The sequence below is a fragment of the Myiozetetes cayanensis genome, unplaced genomic scaffold (genome assembly GCF_022539395.1).
Source record: "Myiozetetes cayanensis isolate MyiCay16 unplaced genomic scaffold, myiCay2020 scf3, whole genome shotgun sequence".
In the NCBI taxonomy this organism is placed as follows: domain Eukaryota; kingdom Metazoa; phylum Chordata; class Aves; order Passeriformes; family Tyrannidae; genus Myiozetetes; species Myiozetetes cayanensis.
The window spans coordinates 3119392-3141124 of NW_026087521.1; the positions used below are offsets into that span (position 1 = coordinate 3119392).

The 21733-nt window shown below is 48.2% G+C and overlaps 3 protein-coding genes across 5 annotated transcripts in view; all 3 read left to right on the top strand.

Annotated features, from left to right (window-relative positions):
* The first annotated feature begins 281 nt into the window (after positions 1-281).
* On the top strand, positions 282-6354 carry LOC126644574 (endonuclease domain-containing 1 protein-like). Of its 3 annotated transcripts, XM_050324108.1 has the most exons (5): positions 333-425; positions 607-696; positions 830-920; positions 2548-2867; positions 4960-6354. In XM_050324108.1, the coding sequence occupies exons 4-5, from the start codon at positions 2583-2585 to the stop codon at positions 5503-5505; spliced, it is 831 nt and encodes a 276-aa protein (XP_050180065.1). In that variant the 5' UTR covers positions 333-425; positions 607-696; positions 830-920; positions 2548-2582; the 3' UTR covers positions 5506-6354. The 3 variants fall into 3 exon arrangements, with proteins under 3 accessions (XP_050180064.1, XP_050180065.1, XP_050180066.1); XM_050324107.1 differs by lacking the exons at positions 607-696; positions 830-920 and having other exon boundaries at positions 282-425; XM_050324109.1 differs by lacking the exons at positions 333-425; positions 607-696; positions 830-920 and adding an exon at positions 2063-2292.
* LOC126644573 (endonuclease domain-containing 1 protein-like) lies at positions 352-17789 on the top strand. Its single transcript, XM_050324105.1, has 3 exons — positions 352-425; positions 13778-14100; positions 15970-17789. Exons 2-3 carry the CDS (start codon positions 13813-13815, stop codon positions 16513-16515), a joined length of 834 nt encoding a protein of 277 aa, XP_050180062.1. The 5' UTR covers positions 352-425; positions 13778-13812; the 3' UTR covers positions 16516-17789.
* Positions 12299-21733, top strand: part of LOC126644572 (endonuclease domain-containing 1 protein-like) — a 15701-nt gene continuing 6266 nt past the window's right edge. Inside the window, 1 exon segment of the mRNA XM_050324104.1 lies at positions 12299-12379. The gene's annotated coding sequence lies outside the window, so the exon portion shown is untranslated.

Here is a 21733-nt window from a genome sequence, read left to right on the forward strand (position 1 = left end):
AGTGTACTCAGAGGCAGGCTGGTCTGTCTAATGCCACCAGAGATGTTCTGCTGGGTACAGAGCCACATGTGTGTTCTGCTGCAGCAGCAGCTGCAGCCTGTGGGGAATGAGGAAATGGACAGGGAAGTCACCAGACCCAGTTAACTGCTCCTGACACGTGATGCTGCAAGTCAGTGAAGCTGGGAAATATCCTGAGGAACTTGCAAATAGCAACTGTCTCCCCATTTCTGGGCAGGCATGAACAAATCTCCCCTGAGTAACAACAGCAAAACTTTCTTTGCTGTGGAATTCCCTGTTTATCAAAAGGGGCAGATTTACAACCGGGTATATATTGCAGTGGGAATCCTGAGGGATCAGACAGCTGTTTCTCCAGGGAGAAGAGGCAAGGAGCGGCTCAGCTGCCTGTTCTGACACTCTGCTTCAAGGTAAGCTCTTGCTCCTTCCTCAACACTGACTCCAGTATTTCAAGTGTTTCCTTAGCTTTGGAAGAAATAGATCAGACAAAGCATAGGCTGGAGTTGCTGAGCTCCAACATCTGCCTCCCATGGAGAAATGAGAGTTTATGGATGCACTGAATTGTGCAGCTCTTTAACATTTTCTGTTAAGGAGGGCAAGGACAGAAGAATCGATTTTGGAGAGAAATTCAAGTCAAGTCACCTGAAAAATTCACACCATGGTGTTGAATAAGAAGGCAGGGTGAGTTTGCTGAGTACCAAAATTCCACCCATGACCTTTCAAAAGACCTCGGGACAAACACAGGTGCTGGCTGCACTCCTGGGCAAACTTACTCCAAACCCTGTTTTGGGAAATCTTACAACTTTCCTTCCAGGGGGATCATATATAAACAGCCAGTCTCAGGCTGCAGCAGAGGCATTTCACTCTGGGGCTGTGAGCGGAGTCCTGAGCTGATCTTTTCCACGGTAGGTTTCTGTATTTTCGATATGATCTTAGATATATTTTAAGCTCGTGGAGGGGGTGTTGCAAAAGGACTTTTCAGGAACTTCTCTCTTGATTTGGGGCAGAGACAGTCCTGCTCTGCAGAGCACTGTAAAAAGCCACAGCTTGTGGTTTCTGTTCTCTGTTTCTGACCAGCTCCTTGGTCGTCACCTTCCTGATCCGGGGCTTGTAGGGAGATAAAGGACCAGATGTCTTGGGTCAGAGCAAGGGTATATGTAGTTCAATATCCCATTGTCAGCTGAGAGCCAGGTCAATCTTGGGTTCAATAAGGCACCTGAATGGAAGAGCTGCATATCTGTGTGAACCTGGATGGGGGCAGAGACTTGTAGGAAATGCAGCATTGCTGTTATTTCCCTGACAAATGCCCCATGAACTAATTGCAGGTGGTTGAGCGGAGTCTGTTGCCAGCTGCAGTTCTCTATTGGGAAAAGACCCTCAGAGCAGAAGGGAGAAAGAATGGCATGAAGCCAAGTCAGGGGAGGTGTAGGTGAGGTATCAGGAAAAGCTTTTTTCACCCAGAGGGTGGTTGAGCACTGGAACAGGCTCCCCAGGGCAGGGGTCACAGCACCAAGCCCGACAGAACTCAAGAAGCATCTGGGCAATACTCTCAGGCACATAATGGGATTGTGTCCCACAAATTGGGCTCAGTGATCCTGCTGGCCCCCTTCCAACTCAGTATATTCTATGATTTTATGATTCTATCATAACACTTTTTATTAATAAAACTGTGTGGCAGGTTAAGGCTTGAGGGTGGCCAGTGATAGTATCTGACTGCAAAACTATATTCAAAGCAATACACTAATTCAAAGCAACATACTAACAAGCTCTAATCCCCTGAAAAAGCTGGCTGGAGATAATCAGTCAGCCCTCACAGAGTATGGTTTTACCCATAGGTGTCCCTGTGGGGGAGAAGGCAGGTTCAGCCCATCAGCTGATCCCAGAAGTTATGATGGAGTCTTCCCTCACTTCTCTCCATTTTTAACTCACTTTTACTCTTTACATTTAGGTGGAGCCTGTGTGATTTTATTCATACATATTACTCAGTGGAAGATGGTTGCAGCTTGGGGGTGGATATCTCAGTGTAAGTACCTGAGATAACCTTGGGATAGGGACAGGTGTGAGTCCAAGGAGAGTGATTTCACCACGGTGGCTGATTCAACATCAGGACATCTTCCTTTATCTCCCTGGGATTTCAGCTGCAGTGCAGCTTATCAGCTAGAAAGTACCACTGAGTCCCTCCTCTGCAAGGGTTTTGGCAGGGCCTGGCCATGGTGTCCCTGCTCTGCTGCACCCACTGTTAAGTCCCCTTAGATTGTGCTGTGTGTGGGAGTCCAGGTATGCTGACTGTCTTCCATCCAGGGAGTATCAACCATATTTTCCCCTGTAATTTCTGTACTGTTATCCTTTTACCCCCAGTCATCTTCCTACACACCCTTATTGCCCTGCTGATTTTTCCATATCCCAGAGGACAGAAGTTATCCCCTCCTTGGTCTCTCACAGTCCCCTCCTGCCAGCTGTGTCCCACCTGCACAAAAATGACTCCAGGCCATGACTCTCCAAACTGAGTTTCCCTCTGCATTTGCCTTCCAGGGAAGCAAGAGCCCTTCACCTGAAATCCTCCTGCCATGCTGTGGCTGCTGCTGCTGCAGGTCTGGGCGAGCTGCCTCTGGCTGGGACAGGGTGAGGTGGTGGCATCCTTTGAAAGTTCATGTCCTCAGTTTTTCTTCCGGGAGATCCCCCCAAATGAAGCTCTGGAGCCACAGGACCCAGCCTGGATCTGCCAGCGCTACAAGAACCAGTATTTCTTTGCCACCTTGTACAACAGAAAGGAGCGTATTCCCGTGTACTCTGCTTACATCTATGAGCCTGGACCTGGCAAACGACCTAAAGGGTGGCTGGTTGAGCCCCAGGTGAGTGTCCTCTCTAACAGCATGTCACCTTCCAGACATTAAAATAAAACATGAACTGCAGTATTTAAATAAACACTTCTGTTTCCTCTCACCTCCACACACACACACATGTAAATGAAGCCACTGGGTGAGAGTCATCTCATCTTACTTCAAACACCTGCACCACATGGATCCTCTGATGTGTCAGAGACATCAGCAGGAGGATGAGATGAATTCTATCCCAAAGGTGCCCAGTTTTCTGCAACGACCTGAAAGCAACATCAAGTCCAATTCCATTCCATTCCAAAGTCAAATGACCTCCCTCTCTGTGCCCTGCTGTGCTGGGAGACCCAGTGATGGGGAAAAGGCATCCAACAGCAGCTAAATTTGGGGGAGCAACAGTCCTGCTGGGCTGGGATCTCCACTTTGCCCTGAGCTGTTTTGCATCCTTGACAGAGCTTAATTGCTCCCAGTTAAGAGTCAAAGAGGCTTTGTAAGTGATAGGAGAGAAGTGAGGAGAAACTCAGAATTGGGTGGGATGAGCAAGGAAAAAGCCTTGGCACAGGCACTGAGTGATGAGAGGGTTTGTTGAACACTGAGGAATTTATTGAGGGATATTTCAGGCAGTGAAAAGTGAGGAGCATCAGTGTCAGTCCAGTCAGAAGGGGGTGATCTCCAACCATGGGCAGTTGCCCCTGAGCACTGTTGCCTCAGGCTTGCTTCAGAAGAATCCATCACAAATACAGACCTCCACAAACAATATAGTCCTCCCAAACCTCCTTTGGAAAAAATTCAGAGCTTCAATAAAATAGGCCAAGAAAATTATGGAACAGAAAGAGAGGAAATTCAGGGTATTGCTAAGGATGCAGTAGCAGATGGGTTTTAGATCAAAATGAGCAACAGAAGAAAGCCCCATGTCTTGTTCCAGAGGAAGGCTCAAAATGTTTCCCTAAAGATGAAAAGAAATGTGCTGTAGTTATGAAATAAAAAAACATTTTCACTTGTTACTCATAGGAACTTGAGCAACTAATACGGATATTGCACCACCGCACCCTCCACATTTAGTAGGGGTAAAAGCATACAATCACAGACTCATAGAATGGTTTGGGTTTGAAAAGACCTTAAAAATCCTCTCATTCCAACCTCTCTGCATGGGCAGGGCCACCTTCCACTAGACCTGGTTGCTCCAAGCCTCAGCCAACCTGTCCTTGAACACTTCCAAAGATGGGGCATCCACAGCTTCTCTGGTCAAAAGGTTGCAGTGCCTCACCAGCCTCACAGGGAAAAACTTCTTCCTAATACCTAATCTATGCCTTTCCTTTGTCAGTTTGAAGCCATTTGCCCTTGTTCTCTCACCCAATGCCCTGGTAAAATGGCCATACTTCTTCCCAAGGAAGGGGTAGAGAAGGAAAGGAGGAGATGGGGCTGAGTCCTTATCTCCTCCTGGAAGTTCTAGGAGCACCACAGCTTTTCCGCTCATCCTCTTCCCATCCTGTCCAGCCTTCAAAGAGGATATGCAAGTCCTTGCTTTCCCTGAACTTGGAAAGCACTTATGTGCTGACAGATTGGATTAAAAAACCCCATGAAAACCTTTCATAGGGAGCGAGAGAACTCTTGTGAAAATGATGCTGTGTGCAGAAAAGGTCAAGGCAGGTGACAGTGTGATCAAATGCAGGGGATTAAGGTTGGATGTGATTAGTGGGAGTTAGAGGAAATGAGAAGATGCCTGGGCAGATGTGGGATGGGGAGACAGGTGAAAAGGGAACAAGGTGTGACAGAGAACATGTCTTACCAAAGTCACCTTTCAAACCTGGAAGACAAAAATGCTCATTGTCTCATGTACCCAACCACACTCCCAGCACAGGCTGCAGGCTGGATCACAAAGGCCACAAGTCAAAAAGAGAGCAGTCAGACTCTGAGTGTCTTTTGCCTTAAAGCTCTTGTGTTCATCCAGGAGGCGGCAGCTATAGGATTTCTCTGGATTTATGCATTTACATACACTGAGATGACAAAAAACATGTTCTTGACACCTGGAGACCTCTGCTCCAGGGAAACCTGCTCCATTACTCCCATCCCCAGCAGTAACACCTTTTCCTCTTCTTTACCTGTCTAGCTGATGGGCCCAACTTACCCCAAAACTATGGAAAAAGAGTGGACGCTGATGAAGCATTACAATGTCAGCTTAGAGAAAATCAGCGAGAGCCAGGCTATTCTCCAAGACTACAAGAACCTGACGGGTTTGAACCGGGGCCATTTGAACCCCAATGGCCATCACCTCGACTACAGCAGCAGGATGGCTACCTTCACCCTCACCAACATAGTGCCCCAGGACGAGAAACTCAACGGCGGCGCCTGGAACAACTACGAGCAGCAAACGATGATCAGGAATACCCAGGGCTGTAACATCACCTACGTCATCGTGGGAGCTGTGCCTGGGAACAACTATATCGCCAAGGGAAGGGTTAATAAGCCCAGCTACCTCTGGTCGAGTGCCTGCTGCGTGGTGGACAACAACCACAGGAAGGCTTGGGCGGTCATTGCCGAGAACGACGAGAACCAGGTCCAGCTCCTCACGCTGGGGGAGCTGGAGGACACGTTGACTCAGCTCTATGGGAGGGGACAGGTTTCTCTGTTTGACAGTGATTGTCCCCGGGAATAAGCCTCACATCCTGGGTGTAAAAGGCTCAGGAGCTTTCGCCCCATGTCAGAGAATCACAGAGTAATTTGGGTTGGAAGGAACCTTAAGGATCTATCTCTCCAGTTTCAGCACCCCTGCCATGGAGGCCTTCCACTAGACCAGGTTGCACAAGTCCCTGTCCAATCTGGCCTTGAACACTTCCAGGGGTGGGTCAGACAGCTTCTCTGGGTGAACTGTGCTAGTGCATCACCATCCTCACAGCCAATTATTTCTTTCTAACATCTGATCTGACCTCTGCCAGTTTAAAGCCATTCCAAGGGCATATCACTCCATGCCCTTGTCCAATGTCCCTCTGCAGCTCTCTTTGACAGCAATCTAGGTACTGGAATGGGACCTAAGTTCTCTTCAGAGTCTTCTCCAGGCGAACACCCCCAGCTCTCTCACCCTGTCTCCAGAGTAGAGGTGCTTCAACCCTTGGAGCATCTTTGTGGCCTCCTCTGGTCTCCACTCCAACAGGTTTGTGTCCTTCATGTGTTGTGGGCCCCAGAGCTGGATGCAGCACTGCAGGTGGGCTCTCACCAGAGCCGAGTAGAGGGGGACAAATGTCCTGTGCATGGGCTGTAGGTGGTGACCAAAACAACTCAAGACCCCCTAAACCCTCTGTCCCATTTCCAGAAAGGTCTCACAGAACAGACTGTGCACGAAAACCAATTTGCACGGGAAGAAAGAAACCAGTTTTCAGTGCAGGGAAACTTATCTATATAAAGGTACCCACTGCCATGTGCTTATATAATAGGTCAGGGACTAACGTACCAAATTCTATGCCAAGTGTGTAATTAGCTAATAAAATGTTGTGAGTTTTTTTGAGAACTCTCTGACTTTTGTAATTCCTTTCAACCACAAGCATTTGCGAATCTTCAGTGTTCCCTTTCCCTTAAGGGCCGTGTTGTGGCCAGAATGGGAGTTTCAGACAAAGTCTATTAGGGAAGCCCTCCCGTTGAGTCATGAGGTGCAGAAAGGACCCACTTGCTTTCTAAACTTCTCAGAAAGGAGTCTGGGTGCAGCTGGGTCCAATCTTAGCACCAGATTTTTTTTCAATGGTTTAGGTCTAAAGGATTATAGAGGTGTAATTGAACCCTTACACAACTTTGTCCCACAGGATTGAGGATGGCAAACCAGACAGGTTTACATAAATAGAAATTATTTTTTATGATAAAGATTAAACAAAAGTATCTTAATCAGTACAGAAGCTATAACTACTAGGATAACATAGTGCACTAGGGAGCACTATTGAAGCAATTATATTAAAGCAGTTACATCAAAGCTAGTAAAATCTAGTAAATTATTAAGAAGAGATTGATGTTACCATACCAGTGACCCTGGGCAAATCTCTTCTACTCAGCCTCAAGGAGCGACCTTGAGGGATGTCCCCACTCAAGGGAGGAATCTCCACGCACACTCTCCAAGAAGGGCTGTTAGAAAACCCTGCCATTAAGAAGTGGGACTGGGTTTTTACAGTGTAAAATGATGAACTGATCGTCAGATGTCTCCAGACCAGCTGTGTCAGCTCAGCAGGTTTAGATAATGTTTTAGTAGTATCACTTGCTTGTTCCTTTATTGAGTACTTTGCCATCTTCATCTCAGTCTCAGGATGTTTAACTTTGGGATTGATGAATCCAGCTGGTTTTACATTCCTCAACAGCAAGAGCAGCGTGACTCCTTCTTCTCCATTCACCACTTGTGAGCTTGGCAAAGAGGCCGTTGTTCAAGTTGTTTTATCCCATTCTAGGCAGAGCATCCTGCTACAGGTGGAACATCACCTGATGCATTTTTGGCATATTGGGCAGGATTAAATGGTTGAAGGGGTGCATGCAGGGTTCCATCACTTTACCCATGAATTCTGGGCCAGGAGGGCTGGGAAGTGATCCATTGGCTTTTAAAAGCCAGGAGGGATCTGAGCAGCTGCAAGCCAAGACTGTCTGGGAAATGTCAGTGCTCGATTGCTCCCTGATTTTGTAAAAATTGAGATAATATAATGCCTGTCTGACATCCCCAGGCATGGAATGGGCCGATGGAAACTGGTACAGCCCTGAGGCTGTGGTTAAATGGATAAATGTGATGTTAAGTGAACAAAAGGTACGAAAGGAGAAGGGTAAAGCAGATTTATGTGCAATTTTGGGAGTAGCTTTAACAGCTGCCCAAAAGGAAAGGTATGCCACCAAAGGGGCAGAGGAAGAAATGACAGGATCTCTGCAGGATTTGGCGGAAGGACTGCAGGATCACGCAGATGAGGAGAGGGAAAGCAGGCTTCGGGAGATAATGTTGCTTGATGCGGAGTGTGACTGTGAAAGGGGGGAGCAGGCTGCAGGTGCTTCACGTGCTTCTCGTGGAGGTGTTCCTTGCCAAGCTCGGGGAGGAAATGAGACTTCAGGCAGAGGTGTTTCTTGCTGCTGAGCATGAGAAGAGGGTGAAGGCACAGGGGCTGCTTGCTGCTCAGTGAAAGGGAGAGTGGGTGTCAGGCTGGGGCGTTGCTGGCTGAGCGAGACAGGGAGAAGGAAAAGTGGCTGCAGGGGGAGGCATCGCTCGCTGCCCAGTGCAGTCTGGGAGGCTTCAGGCAGAGTTTCTGAGTTATGTCAGGCAGATATAACTCAACAATTCAGTAGTTCTGTGACCCTGGGATAAGGAAAGCAGAGAGACCAAGGATTGACAAGAGGCTGTAAGGATTGCCCCACAAATACATCCCAGCCAACAGAGGCAATAACAGCACCAAAGGACATACATACGGACAAAGGTGGGAAGAACAAATACAGTGAAATGTAGGAGGAGCAGCCCAGCTGTCCTGAGGTGTGTAAACAAATTAAGCATGGAGAAGGAAGAAAATAATTACATCTTATCAGTAGGCTTCTTAATCCCCAGCTTAAACAGAGTGTGTTTATGTAAATTTGCTAGCAGGATTTGTTTGCTTGCTTTTGCAACCTCCCCCTTGGGAGCATGAGCTGAGCTATGAGATAGGCAGGCTCAGGTATCAGATATAGAGGAAGCTTTGACCAGTCAGAGATAAATTTCTGTGATAAACCGCTTGGATAACTTCATTCTCTGCTCTGCTTCTGAAACCTTTTCTGCAGATTTATGGCTAAATGATTTTGTGACATGTATTCAATGTATTCAGTGTATTCAATAGAATCAGTGTATTCAATGTGTCAATAAAAAGGTCAATGTGTGCCAGATCATATAGTACCTCAGTAGTTCACAATAAAAATTCTTTACTCCAGTGCCGGTCATCTCGTATATAAACCACAAGTTGCCTCGTGCTGAAATTTCAATCCCCTAGTGATGTCACAGTACCCAGAGCATCCTTGCAGCAGGAGGGGTGTCCAAATCCAATCTAAAGATGCCATAGCATGTCCTAAAGTGTCCCCATCAGACTGCAGTTACTTCTCCAAGGAATGGGCATGAACAAAGTGGATCAGGCTGCAAACAGCTCATACAAGCTGTGTCACTTCCAGAGGTACCAGCCTGAGCCTGAACTTCTCAGCTCAGCAGCTGTTGTTCATCATCCTACAGGGTCTCATTCCTCACTCTGGACCAGCCTCTTTGGGGCTGCACTGAAACAGTGGGTGGGGTTGAGGTGCAGAGTCAGGCAGCAACATGCAGGTGTCTCCAGATATAGTGAGTGTCTGATCCCAACCACCAGAGATCCAGGCCTGGCTCAGCTCCATAAACAGATGTACCCTGGGCCTTGAGGTGCCCTGAGGTGTGTGAGAGCCCTGGTGGGGCTGATGTGCTGCAGAATCCTGGGGAACACCAAACCCATCTGGGCCATCAGCCAGAGGCCAGGCAGGTTCCCCAGGGGCTCTGGACACCTGAGCACAGGGAACCAGATCCCAGCACAGACACTGGGCAGTGCCCAGTAGCACCAGGGACTTGTGCTCCTGTTGTCTCCATTGCCAGGGTGAGAGCAGCAGTAGCACTCACTTGTGCCAGCTGGAGAGCTTAGAGAGGTAAGAGAATATTTTGCTGTTTAGGGGGACAAAGTAGGACCATCACTCACACACCCCTTTGTTGGACAGCCCCTGTGCCCCAGGTCCCTGCCTCCATGGGTTTTTTCTCCTGGGATCAAATGCTGACACAGCCCACTCATGGTGCTAGTTCAGGCTGAGGGACCTCTGCAGACACCTCTGCTGTACCTCATGGGGCTCCCTCTGTCTCACTCCCTCACCTCTTCATGCCTGCTGAGTCTTGAAACCACACTCATCCTTGTCACTGCTCATCCCATGCCCCACTGCCCTTGCTTTCCAGGCTCTGGAACCACTGGCTGTTTGGCCATTCTTAAGGGGAGAAAATTGTCTCCATCAAACGTTCTTTCTGGGCTGATTGGGATCCTGTTTGAACACAGAGTCAGCAGCTGTACAGTGGCAGATACTGAAATGTGCCCTTGGATCTATGGAACGAATCATGGGACTGGTTTGTGTTGAAAGCGACCTGAAAGATCATCCCAATCCAAGCCCTATTCCATGGGCAAGGACACCTTTCACTAGACCTCTTTGCTCACAGTCCCATCCACCCTGGCCCTGAACACTTCCAGGGATGGGGTATCCATAGCTTCTCTGGGAAACCCATTCTAATGCCTCAGCACCACGACAATGGAGATTTTATTCCTAATATCTAATCTAACTCTGCCATCTGTCAGACTAAAGCCATTCCCTGTTGTCCTGTCCCTCCATGCCCATGTTAAAAGTTCCTTTCTACCTCTCTTGTAAAATCTTCATATACTGAAAGGAGCTACCCTAAGGTCTCTGCAGAGCATTCTCTTTCCCAGGCTGGTGGCATGAATAAGGGCTCTTACAAAGCCTTGGAAATCCATCAAGGAAAAATATGTAGCCTGACCGTATTAATTATATTCTGTGAGGCTGCAGAAGAGCAGATTGTGAACATCTGAGTGTACTCAGAGACAGGCCAGTTGGTCTAATGCCACCAGGGATGTTCTGCTGGGAACAGAAATGTGTGCAGGTGCTGAAACAGCAGCGGCCACAGCCCATGGGGAATGAGGAAATGGACAGGGAAGTCAACAGACACAGTTAACTGCTCCTGACCTGGGACTCTGCAAGTCAGCAAATTTGGGAGAAATTCTGAGGAAACTACAAATAGTAACTGTCACCCTGCTTTTGGGCAGGCATGAACAAATCTCCCTTGAATAAAAGCGGAAAACTTCTCTTTTCTGTGAAATTTCCTGTTTATCAAAAGGGACAGATTTACAAACTGAATTTTGCAGCTCTGTAACTTCTTGTGTAAAGCACAGCAAGGACAGAAGGAACAATGTAGGAGAGAAATTCAAGTCAAGTCACCTGGAAAATTCACAGCAAACTGTTGAATAAGAAGGCAGGGGAAGGTTACTGAGTACCAAAAACGCATCCGTGACTTTTCAAAAGACCTCTGGAAAAACACAGGTGCTGGCTGCACTCCTGGAGAAACTTACTCTAAACCCTGTTTTGGGAAATCTTACAACTCTCACTGACTCCAGGCCATGATCTGCTCATGACCAGGTTCAGTGTCCCTCTGCATTTGCCTTCCAGGAGAAGCAAGAGCCCTTCACCTGAAATCCTCCTGCCATGCTGTGGCTGCTGCTGCTGCAGGTCTGGGCGAGCTGCCTCTGGCTGGGACAGGGCGAGGTGGTGCCATCCTATGAAAGGTCATGTCCTCACTTTTCCTACAAGAACACCCTAGCAACAAAGGGCCTGGAGCCCCAGAAGCCAGCCTGGATCTGCCAGACCTTAAACAACCAAACTTTCTTTGCCACCTTGTATGACAGAAACAGGCACAATCCCGTGTACTCGGATTACACCTACCGGCCTGGCCCCAGGTGAGTGTCCTCCCTTACAACATGGCACCCTCCAGTCATTAAAAGATGAACTGCAGCAATTAACCAAACAGCTCTATTTCCTCCTACTCCACTACAAACACCTGCAAATGGACCCACTGGGTGGGATTCATCTCATCTTACTTCAGAAACCTGCAACACATGGATCCTCTGATGCATTTCAAACATCAGCAGGAGGAGAAGTCCTATCCCAAAGGTGCCCAGTTTTCTGCAATGACCTGAGAGCAACATCAAGTCAAATTATGTTCCATTCCATTCCATTATAAAGTTGAATGACCTCCCTCTCTGTGCCCTGCTATGCTGGGAGACCCAGTGATGGGGAAAAGGCATCCAACAGCAGCTAAATTTGGAGGAGCAACAGTCCTGCTGGGCTGGGATCTCCACTTTGCCCTGAGCTGTTTTGCATCCCTGACAGAGCTTAATTGCTCCCAGTTAAGAGTCAAAGAGTCTTTGTAAGTGATATGAGAGAAGTGAGGAGAAACTCAGAACTGGGTGGGATGATCCAGGGAAAAAGCCTCAGCACAGGCATTCAGTGATGAGAGGCTTTCGTAAACACTGAGGAATTTATTGAGGGATATTTCAGGCAGTGAAAAGTGAGGAGCATCAGTGTCAGTCCAGTCAGAAGGGGGTGATCTCCAGCCACAGGCAGCTGCCTCTGAGCCTCAGGCTTGATTCAGAGGGATCCATCACCAATACAGACCTGCACAAACAATAGAGCACTCCCAAATGTCCTTTAGATGCAGTTAACTGCTCCAGAGATGTGCAAGTCAGCAAATTTTGGAGAAATTCAGAGGAAACTACAAATAGCAGCTGTTACACCATGGAAGGCATAAACAAATCTCCCTTGAATAAAAATAGAAAACTTCACTTTTCTGTGGAATTCCCTATTTATCAAAAGGGGCAGATGTACAACCGGGTATATATTGCAGTGGGACTCCTGAAGGATCAGCCAACTGTTTCTCCAGGGAGAAGAGGCAAGGAGCGGCTCAGCTGCCTTTTCTGACACTCTGCTTCAAGGTAAGCTCTTGCTCCTTCCTCAACACTGACTCCAGTATTTCAAGTGTTTCCTTAGCTTTGGAAGAAATAGATCAGACAAAGCGTAGGCTGGAGTTGCTGAGCTCCAACATCTGCCTCCCATGGAGAAATGAGAGTTTATGCATGCACTGAATTGTGCAGCTCTTTAACTTTTTGTATTAAGAAGGACAAGGACAGAAGGATTGATTTGGGAGAAAAATTCTAGCCAAGTCCCCTGGAAAATTCACACCATGGTGTTGAATAAGAATCAGAGGGGAGGTGTGGTGCAGAGCTTATCGAGTACCTAAATTTCACCCATGAGATTGCAGAAAAAACCTCTGGACAAACACAGGTGCTGGCTGCACTCCTGGGCAAACTTAATCTGAAACATTTCTGGGAAATCTTACAACTCATCCCCTTCCTGGGGATCCTATATAAACAGCCAGTCTCAGACTGCAGAAGAGGATTTCAAAGTCCTCGGCCACTCTGGGGCTGTGAGCAGAGTGCTGAGCCAATCTTTCCCACGGTAAGTTGTTTTCTATATGTGTGATATTGAGTAAGTGAGATCTATTTTAAGCTCATGGAGGGGATGATGTAAAAGGACGTTTCAGGAACTTCTCTGCTTGATTTGGGGCAGAGACACAGTCCTGCTCTACAAAGCACTATAAAAAGCAAGAGCTTGTGGCTCATATTCTGAGTTTCCTCCTCACTGGTCCCCATGTTCCTGATCCAGGGCTGGTAAAGAGAAAAAGGACCAGATGTCTTGGGTAAGAGCAAGGGTGTGTGTAGGTCTATATCCTGAATCGACTGGATATGAAGAGATAAAGGTCAGGGCAAAAGGTCAGAAGAAGCAAATGTGCAAGGTGCCTTGTCAAGTCTTCTGCAGTCCTCAGCCCAGACCCTTTTGCAGTGTGAGGTGGCTGTGGCAGCTTTCTGTCCCAGGAATCCTTCCATCTGCCTTTCCTGCCTGCCTTCTTTAAAATGGTAGGCAAAAGAGGACTTGTTCTTGTTGAAGAAATAGAAATAGAAATTCCTGCAGCAGTGCCCTTGACGGTCCAACTCAGGTAGTTTGGTAAAGGGGACCTTGTCCCACTGTTGTGCCTCTGGTCCTCAGAGTCAGATAACTTTACTGTGAGAGCTGATTGCACATGAGGTGGGTTTGGATCCCTCCTTGGATAAGATGAATTCTCCCACTGCTGCTTCCTGTAGTCACCTTAACCCTATTTTAGAGTTCACCCTTCTTGCCCTGGTGATTTTCCATATCCAGGAGGTCAGACATTACCCTCTTCTTGGTCTCTCATAGTCCCCTCATCAGCCAGCTGTGTCCCACCAGCACAGAAATGACTCCAGGCCGTGGTCAGCTCTCTCCAAGCTGAGTTTCCCTCTGCATTTGCCTTCCAGGGAAGCAAGAGCCCTTCACCTGAAATCCTCCCGCGATGCTGCGGTTGCTGCTGCTGCAGGTCTGGGCGAGCTGCCTCTGGCTGGGACATGGCAAGGTGGTGCAGTCCCTTTCAAATATATGTGATCAGTTTTTCTACCAGAAAATGATTGCAACAAATGGCCTCCTGCCAAGGAACCGAGCCTGGATCTGCCAGACCTTCCAAAACCAGCGTTTCTTTGCCACCTTGTACGACAAACAGAATCGTATTCCTGTGTACTCCGCTTACATCTACAACCCTGGAACTGGAAAGAGACCTACGCCACAATGGATGGTGGAGCCCCAGGTGAGTGTTGTCTCTTACAGATGTCACCCTCCTGTCACTAAAAGATGAACTGCAGCATTTAACCAAACAGCTCTATTTCCTCCCATCCCCATATATACACATGCAAATGCACCCACTGCATGGGATTCATCTCATCTCACTTCAGAAACCTGCACCTGATGCATTTCAAACATCAGCAGCAGGAGGAGTCCTATCCCAAAGGTGCCCCGTTTTCCACAATGACCTGAGAGCAACATGAAGTGAAATTACATTCCATTCCACTCCAAAGTCAAATGACCTCCCTCTCTGTGCCCTGCTGTGGTGGGAGACCCAGTGATGGGGAAAAGGCATCCAACAGCAGCTAAATTTAGGGGAGCAAAATCTTGCAGGGCTGGGAACTCCACTCTACCCTGAGCTGTTTTGCATCCTTGACAGAGCTTAATTGCTCCCAGTTAGGAGTCAAATAGGCTTTGTAAGTGATAGGAGAGAAGTGAGGAGAAACGCAGAATTGGGTGGGATGAGCAAGGAAAAAGCCTTGGCACAGGCACTGAGTGATGAGAGGGTTTGTTGAACACTGAGGAATTTATTGAGGGATATTTTAGGCAGTGAAAAGTGAGGAGCATCAGTGTCAGTCCAGTCAGAAGGGGGTGATCTCCATCCATGGGCAGTTGCCCCTGAGCACTGTTGCCTCAGGCTTGCTTCAGAAGGATCCACCAGACACACAGATCTCCACAGACAACAGAGCTCTCCCAAATGTCATTCAGACCTCCAGCAAAATAGGCCAAGGAAATTATGGAACAGAGAGAGGAAGTTAAGGTAATTGCTAAGGACAGAGTAGCAGGATGGAATGTAGGTGTTCATGAACCACAGAAGAAAGCCATGTGCCCTGTTCCCGAGGGAGAATAAATATGTTTCCCCAAAGATGAACAGAAAGGTGATGAAGTTCTAAAAAAAAAAAACCATTTGCACTTTGTACTCATTGGAATTCAAACAACTAATAGGATATTGCACCACTGCAGCCTCCACATTTAGCGGGGATAAAGCTTCTCTCTTTTCATAGAATTATAGAATCATAGAGGGGTTTGTGTTGGAAAGAACCACAAAGATCATCTCATTCCAACCCCCCTGTGATGGCGAAGAGTCACCTCCCACTAGACCTGGTTGCTCAGAGCCCCATCCAACCTGGCCCACTTTCTCCTGGACCACGGAGCCAGGCTACCTGCAAAATCTTTCTTTTAGTAACTTTCTCCAGAGGTCCTTTTTTAGTACTTGAGTTCCTCAGAAGTCTTTGGGGATTAGGAGCTCTTGAAGAGGCTGATAATTTTTAACTTCTTTTCAGTGAGGCTGCAGAAGATGTTCCCTGGCCCAGATGGTTTCTCAACACATCTCCCTGTGTCTGGGGTTACAGGAGGCAAACACTGGTGTTCCAGGAATGTGCTACACCTGTAGCAGCCATACATGGAATCAGGGAATGAGAGAATGGGGATGGGAGGATCTGGGGAGAGCACTGGGCAGATGTGGGGTGTGGAGAGAGGTGGAAAAGGAACCAGATGTGGCAGGAGGGATGTCTTACCAAAGTCAACTTCAAACTTAGGAGTGGAAAATACTCATTGTCTCATGTATCCAGCCACACTCCTAGCACAGGCTGCAGGCTAGATCACAAAGGTCACAAGTCTAAATGAGAACAGTCAGATTCTGAGTCTTTTTTTAAAGCCTTAGTGTTCATCGAGGAGTCACAGCTATAGGATTTTGTCTTGGATTCATGCATTCTCATAGACTGAGATGACAAAAAATGGGATCTAAACACTCAGAGACTTCTTTTCCAGGGAAACCTGCTCTATTACTCCCATCCCCAATACTAACACTTTTACCTCTTCCTTACCTGTCAAGCTGATCCGTGACAATTTGCCCAGAGACATGCAAACAGAGAAGACCCTCAGAGAAACTTACTCAGTCAGCCAAAAGGATATCAGCAATAGCCAGGCTGTCAACCAAGACTACCTGCACCTTAACAATTTGGACCGTGGCCATTTGAGCCCCGCTGGCCATCAACACACCCAGGACGGCAAGACTGCGACCTTCACCCTCACCAACATAGTGCCCCAGGATGCTGCACTCAACAAGGGTGCCTGGAACCTCTATGAGCAGAATACAATGGCTGGGAATAGCAAGGACTGTCAAACCACCTACGTCATTGTGGGGGCTGTGCCTGGGAACTCCTCCATCTCCCAAAACAGGGTTAATATACCCAGCCACATCTGGGCCAGTGCCTGCTGCAAGAACACCAAAAAGAACATCATGATTGCTTGGGCTGCCATTGCCCAGAACAACAAGAACAAGATCCAGGTCCTCAAGCTCGGGGAATTGGAGAAAAGATTGACCCAGCTGTATAAGAGGGGACCGGTTTCTCTGTTCCATGCGGACTGTCCCCGTTAATAAGCCTCACATCCTGAGTATAAAAGGCTTGATTGCTTTTCCCAAATGTCACAGAATCACAGAATGATTTGGGTGGGAAGGGACCTCAAAGATCATCTAGTTCAAAACCCCCGTGCAAAATAGCAGGGAAACCTTCCACTAGACCAGCTTGCTCACAGCCATGTCCAACCTGGTCTTCAACACTTCCAGGGATGGGGCAGACACAGCTTCTCTGGGCAACCTTTGCCAGGGCCTCACCACCCTCACAGGGAAGAATTTCTCCCTGCTATGTAGTCTGACCCTGCCCTCTCTCAGTTTAAAGCCATTCCACCTTCTCCTGTCACTCCACGCCCTTGTCCCACTCTAACTCTCCCAGAGACCCTTCAGGTACTGGAATGGGATCTAAATTCTCCTCAGAGCCTTCTCCAGCTCAACACACGCAGCTCTCTCACCCTGTCTCCAGAGCAGAGGTGCTCCAGCTCTCAGAATACCTTGGTGGCCTCCTCTGGACTCCACCCCAACAGGTTTGTGTCCCTTCCATGTTGTGGGCCCAGGGCTGCAGGCAGCACTGCAGATGGGGTCTCACAAGAGCAGAGTAGAGGAAGACAAATGTCCTGTGCAGTGTCCATCCTGCTCCCTTCTCTGTGTGTTTCCAGTTCTGTCCCTCAGGACAACTCCTCCTCCTGCTCTGATAAAAGGGAGAAAGAGGTGGGCAGAGCCTGCAGCTGGTTTGCTTTGCTGCCCATCCTGGCACAGAGCTCTTAGGGATGAGTCCTTGTCCTGGCACTCTGGAGGGAACAGCTGGATAAAAGCCCATGGACAAGGAAATCAGAGCTTCTCACTGAGACCAGAAGGGCCTTGTTTGCCTTTTGCTCCTTGCCCACATACAGGTCTTAGTTCCTTCCTCTCCTCATCAGCTGTCCCTGAGAGTGTGCTGCTGACTTATCCCTCACCTCCTGAGGAAGGCTGTGGGACTAGGGTGGCTCAGGTTGCCCACCTCAGGTGTTGTGGAGTCTCCACTGCTGGAGAGGCTCAAACCCCAAGTGGACCTGATCGTGGACAACCTGCTCTAGCTGACCCTGCTTGAGCAGGGGTCTGGACTAGGAGATCTTGAGAGGTCCCTCCAAACCTCAACAGTTCAGTGATTCTGTGATCCTGGGACGAGGTTTTGTTTGCTTGCTTTTAAACCCGGCAAATTGTAGAAGCTATGAAGATAGGCAGGCTCAGGAATCAGATATAGAGGAAGCCTTGACCAGTCAGAGATAAATTTCTGCGATAAACTGCTTGGATAACTTCATTCTCTGCTCTGCTTCTGAAACCTTTTCTGCAGATTTATGGCTAAATCATTTTGTGACATGTATTCAAAGTAGTCATTCTAATCAATGCATTCAGTGTGTCAAACCAAAGGTCAGTGTGTGCCAGATCCTGTAGTTCATAGAATCATAGAATCATAGAATAGATTGGGTTGGAAAAGACCTCCAAGATCATCAAGTCCAACCCCTGATCCAATTCTAATTACTATATCATGGCACTAAGGGCCATGTCCAATCTCTTTTTAAAAACTTCCAGGGATGGTGAATCCACCACCTCTCTGGGCAGGCCGTTCCAATGCCTGATCACCCTCTCTGTAAAGAATTTCTTCCTAACATCTAACCTAAACTTCCCCTGGCAGAGCTTGAGCCCATGTCCCCTTGTCCTGTTGTTGGTTGCCTGGGAGAAGAGACCAACCCCCACCTGGCTATAACTTCCCTTCAGGTAGTTGAAGAGAGTGATGAGGTCACCTCTAAGCCTTCTCTTCTCTAGACTAAACAACCCCAGCTCCCTCAGCCTCTCCTCATAGTTCTTGTACTCAAGTCCCTTCACCAGCCTGGTTGCTCTTCTCTGGACCCACTCCAGCACCTCAATATCCTTCCTGAACTGAGGGGCCCAGAGCTGAACACAATACTCAAGGTGTGGCCTCACCAACGCAGAGTACAGGGGAAGGATCACTTCCTGCTCCTGCTGGCCACACTGTTCTTGATGCAGGCCAGGATGCCATTGGCCTTCTTGGCCACCTGGGCACACTGCTGGCTCATGTTCAGCCTCCTGTCAATCAGCACCCCCAGGTCCCTTTCCACCTGGCTGCTCTCCAGCCACTCTGTCCCCAGCCTGTAGCGCTGCAGGGGTTGTTGTGGCCAAAGTGCAGGACCCGGCACTTGGCCTTGTTGAACTTCATCCCATTGGAGTCAGCCCATCTCTCCAGTCTATCCAGGTCCCTCTGCAGAGCCCTCCTGCCTTCTGGTAGGTTGACACTCCTCCCAACTTGGTGTCATCAGCAAATTTGCTGATGATGGACTCAATCCCTCATCTAGGTCATCGATAAAGATGTTAAACAGGACTGGGCCCAGCACTGATCCCTGGGGGACACCACTGGTGACCGGCCGCCAGCTGGAGGCAGCCCCGTTCACCAGCACTCTCTGGGCCCGGCCCTCCAACCAGTTCTTAACCCAGCACAGAGTGCCCCTGTCCAAGCCATGGGCTGCCAGCTTTTCCAGGAGTATATTATGGGAGACAGTGTCAAAGGCTTTGCTGAAGTCCAGATAGACCACATCCACAGCCTTCCCCTCGTCCACCAGGTGAGTCACCTGATCGTAAAAGGAGATCAGGTTGGTCAAGCAGGATCTGCCTCTCCTAAACCCGTGCTGGCTGGGTCTGATCCCTTGTCCATCTTGTAGGTGCTGTGTGATTGCACACAGGATGATCTGCTCCATAACTCTGCCAGGCACCGAGGTCAGGCTGACAGGCCTGTAGTTACCAGGGTCAGCCTTGCAGCCTTTTTTATGGATTGGGGTGATATTTGCCAACTTCCAATCATGTGGACCTCCCCAGTAAGCCAGGACTGTTGGAAGATAATGGAGAGCGGCTTGGCAAGCTCTTCTGCCAGCTCCCTCATTACCCTAGGATGGATCCCATCTGGTCCCATAGACTTGTGAGGATCCAGGTGGCTCAGTAAGTCACTAACTATTTCCTCCTGGAATACAGGGGGCTATTTGGTTTCCTCTCTCTGTCTACCAGCTCCAGAGGCCAGTTGCCTTGAGGGCCACCTGTCTTACTGGTAAAAACTGAGGCAAAGTAGGTGTTAAGTACCTCAGCCTTCTCCTCATCTCTATTAACTATGTTTCCCTCCGAGTCCATCAAAGAATGGAGGTTTTCTTTGCCCCTCCTTTTGTTATTAATGTATTTATAGAAGGACTTTTTGTTATCCCTAACAGAAGTGACCAATTTAACTTCAAATTGCGCTTTTGTATCCCTGATTTTCTTCCTGCATGATCTAGCTGTCTTCCTGAATTCTTCGTAAGTAGCCAGCCCTCTCTTCCATAGTCGATAAACTCTCTTTTTATCCCTGATTTCCTTCAGAATCTCCCTGTTTAACCAGGCTGGTTGTCTCTCCCCGCCGGCTTGCCTTTCGGCACACCGGTATGGCCTGTTCCTGTGCACTCAAAACTTCCTGTTTGAAGCACATCCATCCCTCCTGGACTCCCTTGTTTTCAAGGGTTGTTTCCCAGGGTATGCTCTGGACTAGACTTCTGAATAGGTCAAAATCTGCCCTCCGAAAGTCCAGCGTAGAGGTTTTATTGTTGTTTCTCCTTGAATCTCTGAGTATTGAAAATTCTATTATTTCATGATCACTATTTCCTAGGCGGCCTTCAACCACTATATCTCCCACCAGCTCCTCTCTGTTTGTAAACAGCAAGTCTAGTGGGGCCTTACCCCTGGTAGGTTCATTTACCAGTTGATGAAGGAAATTGTCCTCTATACACTCCAGGAAATTCCTAGACTGCCTCTTCTCTGCAGTATTGAGCTCCCAGCAGATATCCGGCAGGTTAAAGTCACCTACAAGGACAAGGGCTGACAATTTCGAGACATCCGCCAGCTGCTTGTAGAGTAATTCATCCCCTTCATCATCCTGGTAGGGCGGTCTGTAACAGACACACATGATGATGTCAGTCTTGTTGGTCTTCCCCTGATTTTGATCCACAGGCACTCAACCTTATTGTTGCTGACCTCAAGTTCAACAGGGTCCAGAGAGTCTCTAACATATAAAGCCACCCCTCCACCTCTCCTCCCCTGCCTGTTCTTCCTGAAGAGCTTATAGCCTTCCATAGCAGCACTCCAGACATGCGAGTCATCCCACCATGTTTCTGTGATGGCGACTACATCATAGCCTTCCTGCTGCACAATTGCCTCCAGCTCCTCTTGTTTGTTGCCCATACTGCGTGCATTAGTGTACATGCACTTCAGGTGGGCTGTTGATTTAATTCTTAACTCAGGCTTTCCATCCTTAGGCTGATCACTGGAGAGCCCGGTTTCAACCCCTTCCCCCTTCAAACCTAGTTTAAAGCCCTCCTAATCAGCCTCGCTAACTTATGGGCTACAGTCCTCTTATTCTTCCTAGAAAGATGAATCCCATCTGATTTTAAGAAACTAGGTACTATGGAGTTTGCCCCATGGTCAAAGAAACCAAAATTTTGATGGTGGCACCAATTCTTTAGCCATCTGTTGAGGAGTTGGGCTTTTTACTCCTCTCTTTATTTAACTCCTCATCCATCCCAGATAGTACAGGAACTGAGGCAAATATCACCTGTGCTCCTGTCCCCTGAACTGACTGACCCAGTGCTTTAAAGTCTTTTTAATTATCTTGGCACTTCTTTGATTAATGTCCTCACTGCCAGCCTGGACTACCACCAGAGGATAATAGTCTGAGGGCTGAATTAACTCAGGAAGTCTCCTACTAATATCCCTCACCCTGGCCCCAGGAAGGCAGCATACTTCTCTCTGGGATGGGTCTGGGCGACATATAGGGCCCTCAGTTCCCCTCAAAAGGGAGTCACCGACTACAACTACCCTTCTTTTTTTTTTTTATACCTGTGGTTGTAATCCGTCTTTTGGACAGGGCCGAACTAGGAGGCTCTCTAGAGGGATCATCTTGGCTGTCCTCTACCTGACTGTCTGGGTCCAGAGTCTCGTATCTATTCTTCAAGGGCACCCTGAGGGGTGATGGGGGTCTAGAAAGAATTCTTCTACCTCTCCCATTAGGGACCTGTTTCCATTCCCCCCCATCATTTTGGTCTGCTCCATCTGTCTTATGGCAGGAGAGGCAGGGCTTTGCCGTCTCCTGTTGGACTTCCTTAGGGTTTAAAAGGGTTTGACTCCACCAGTCAATTTCCTTTTCACTCTCCCTAATGCACCTTAATCTCTA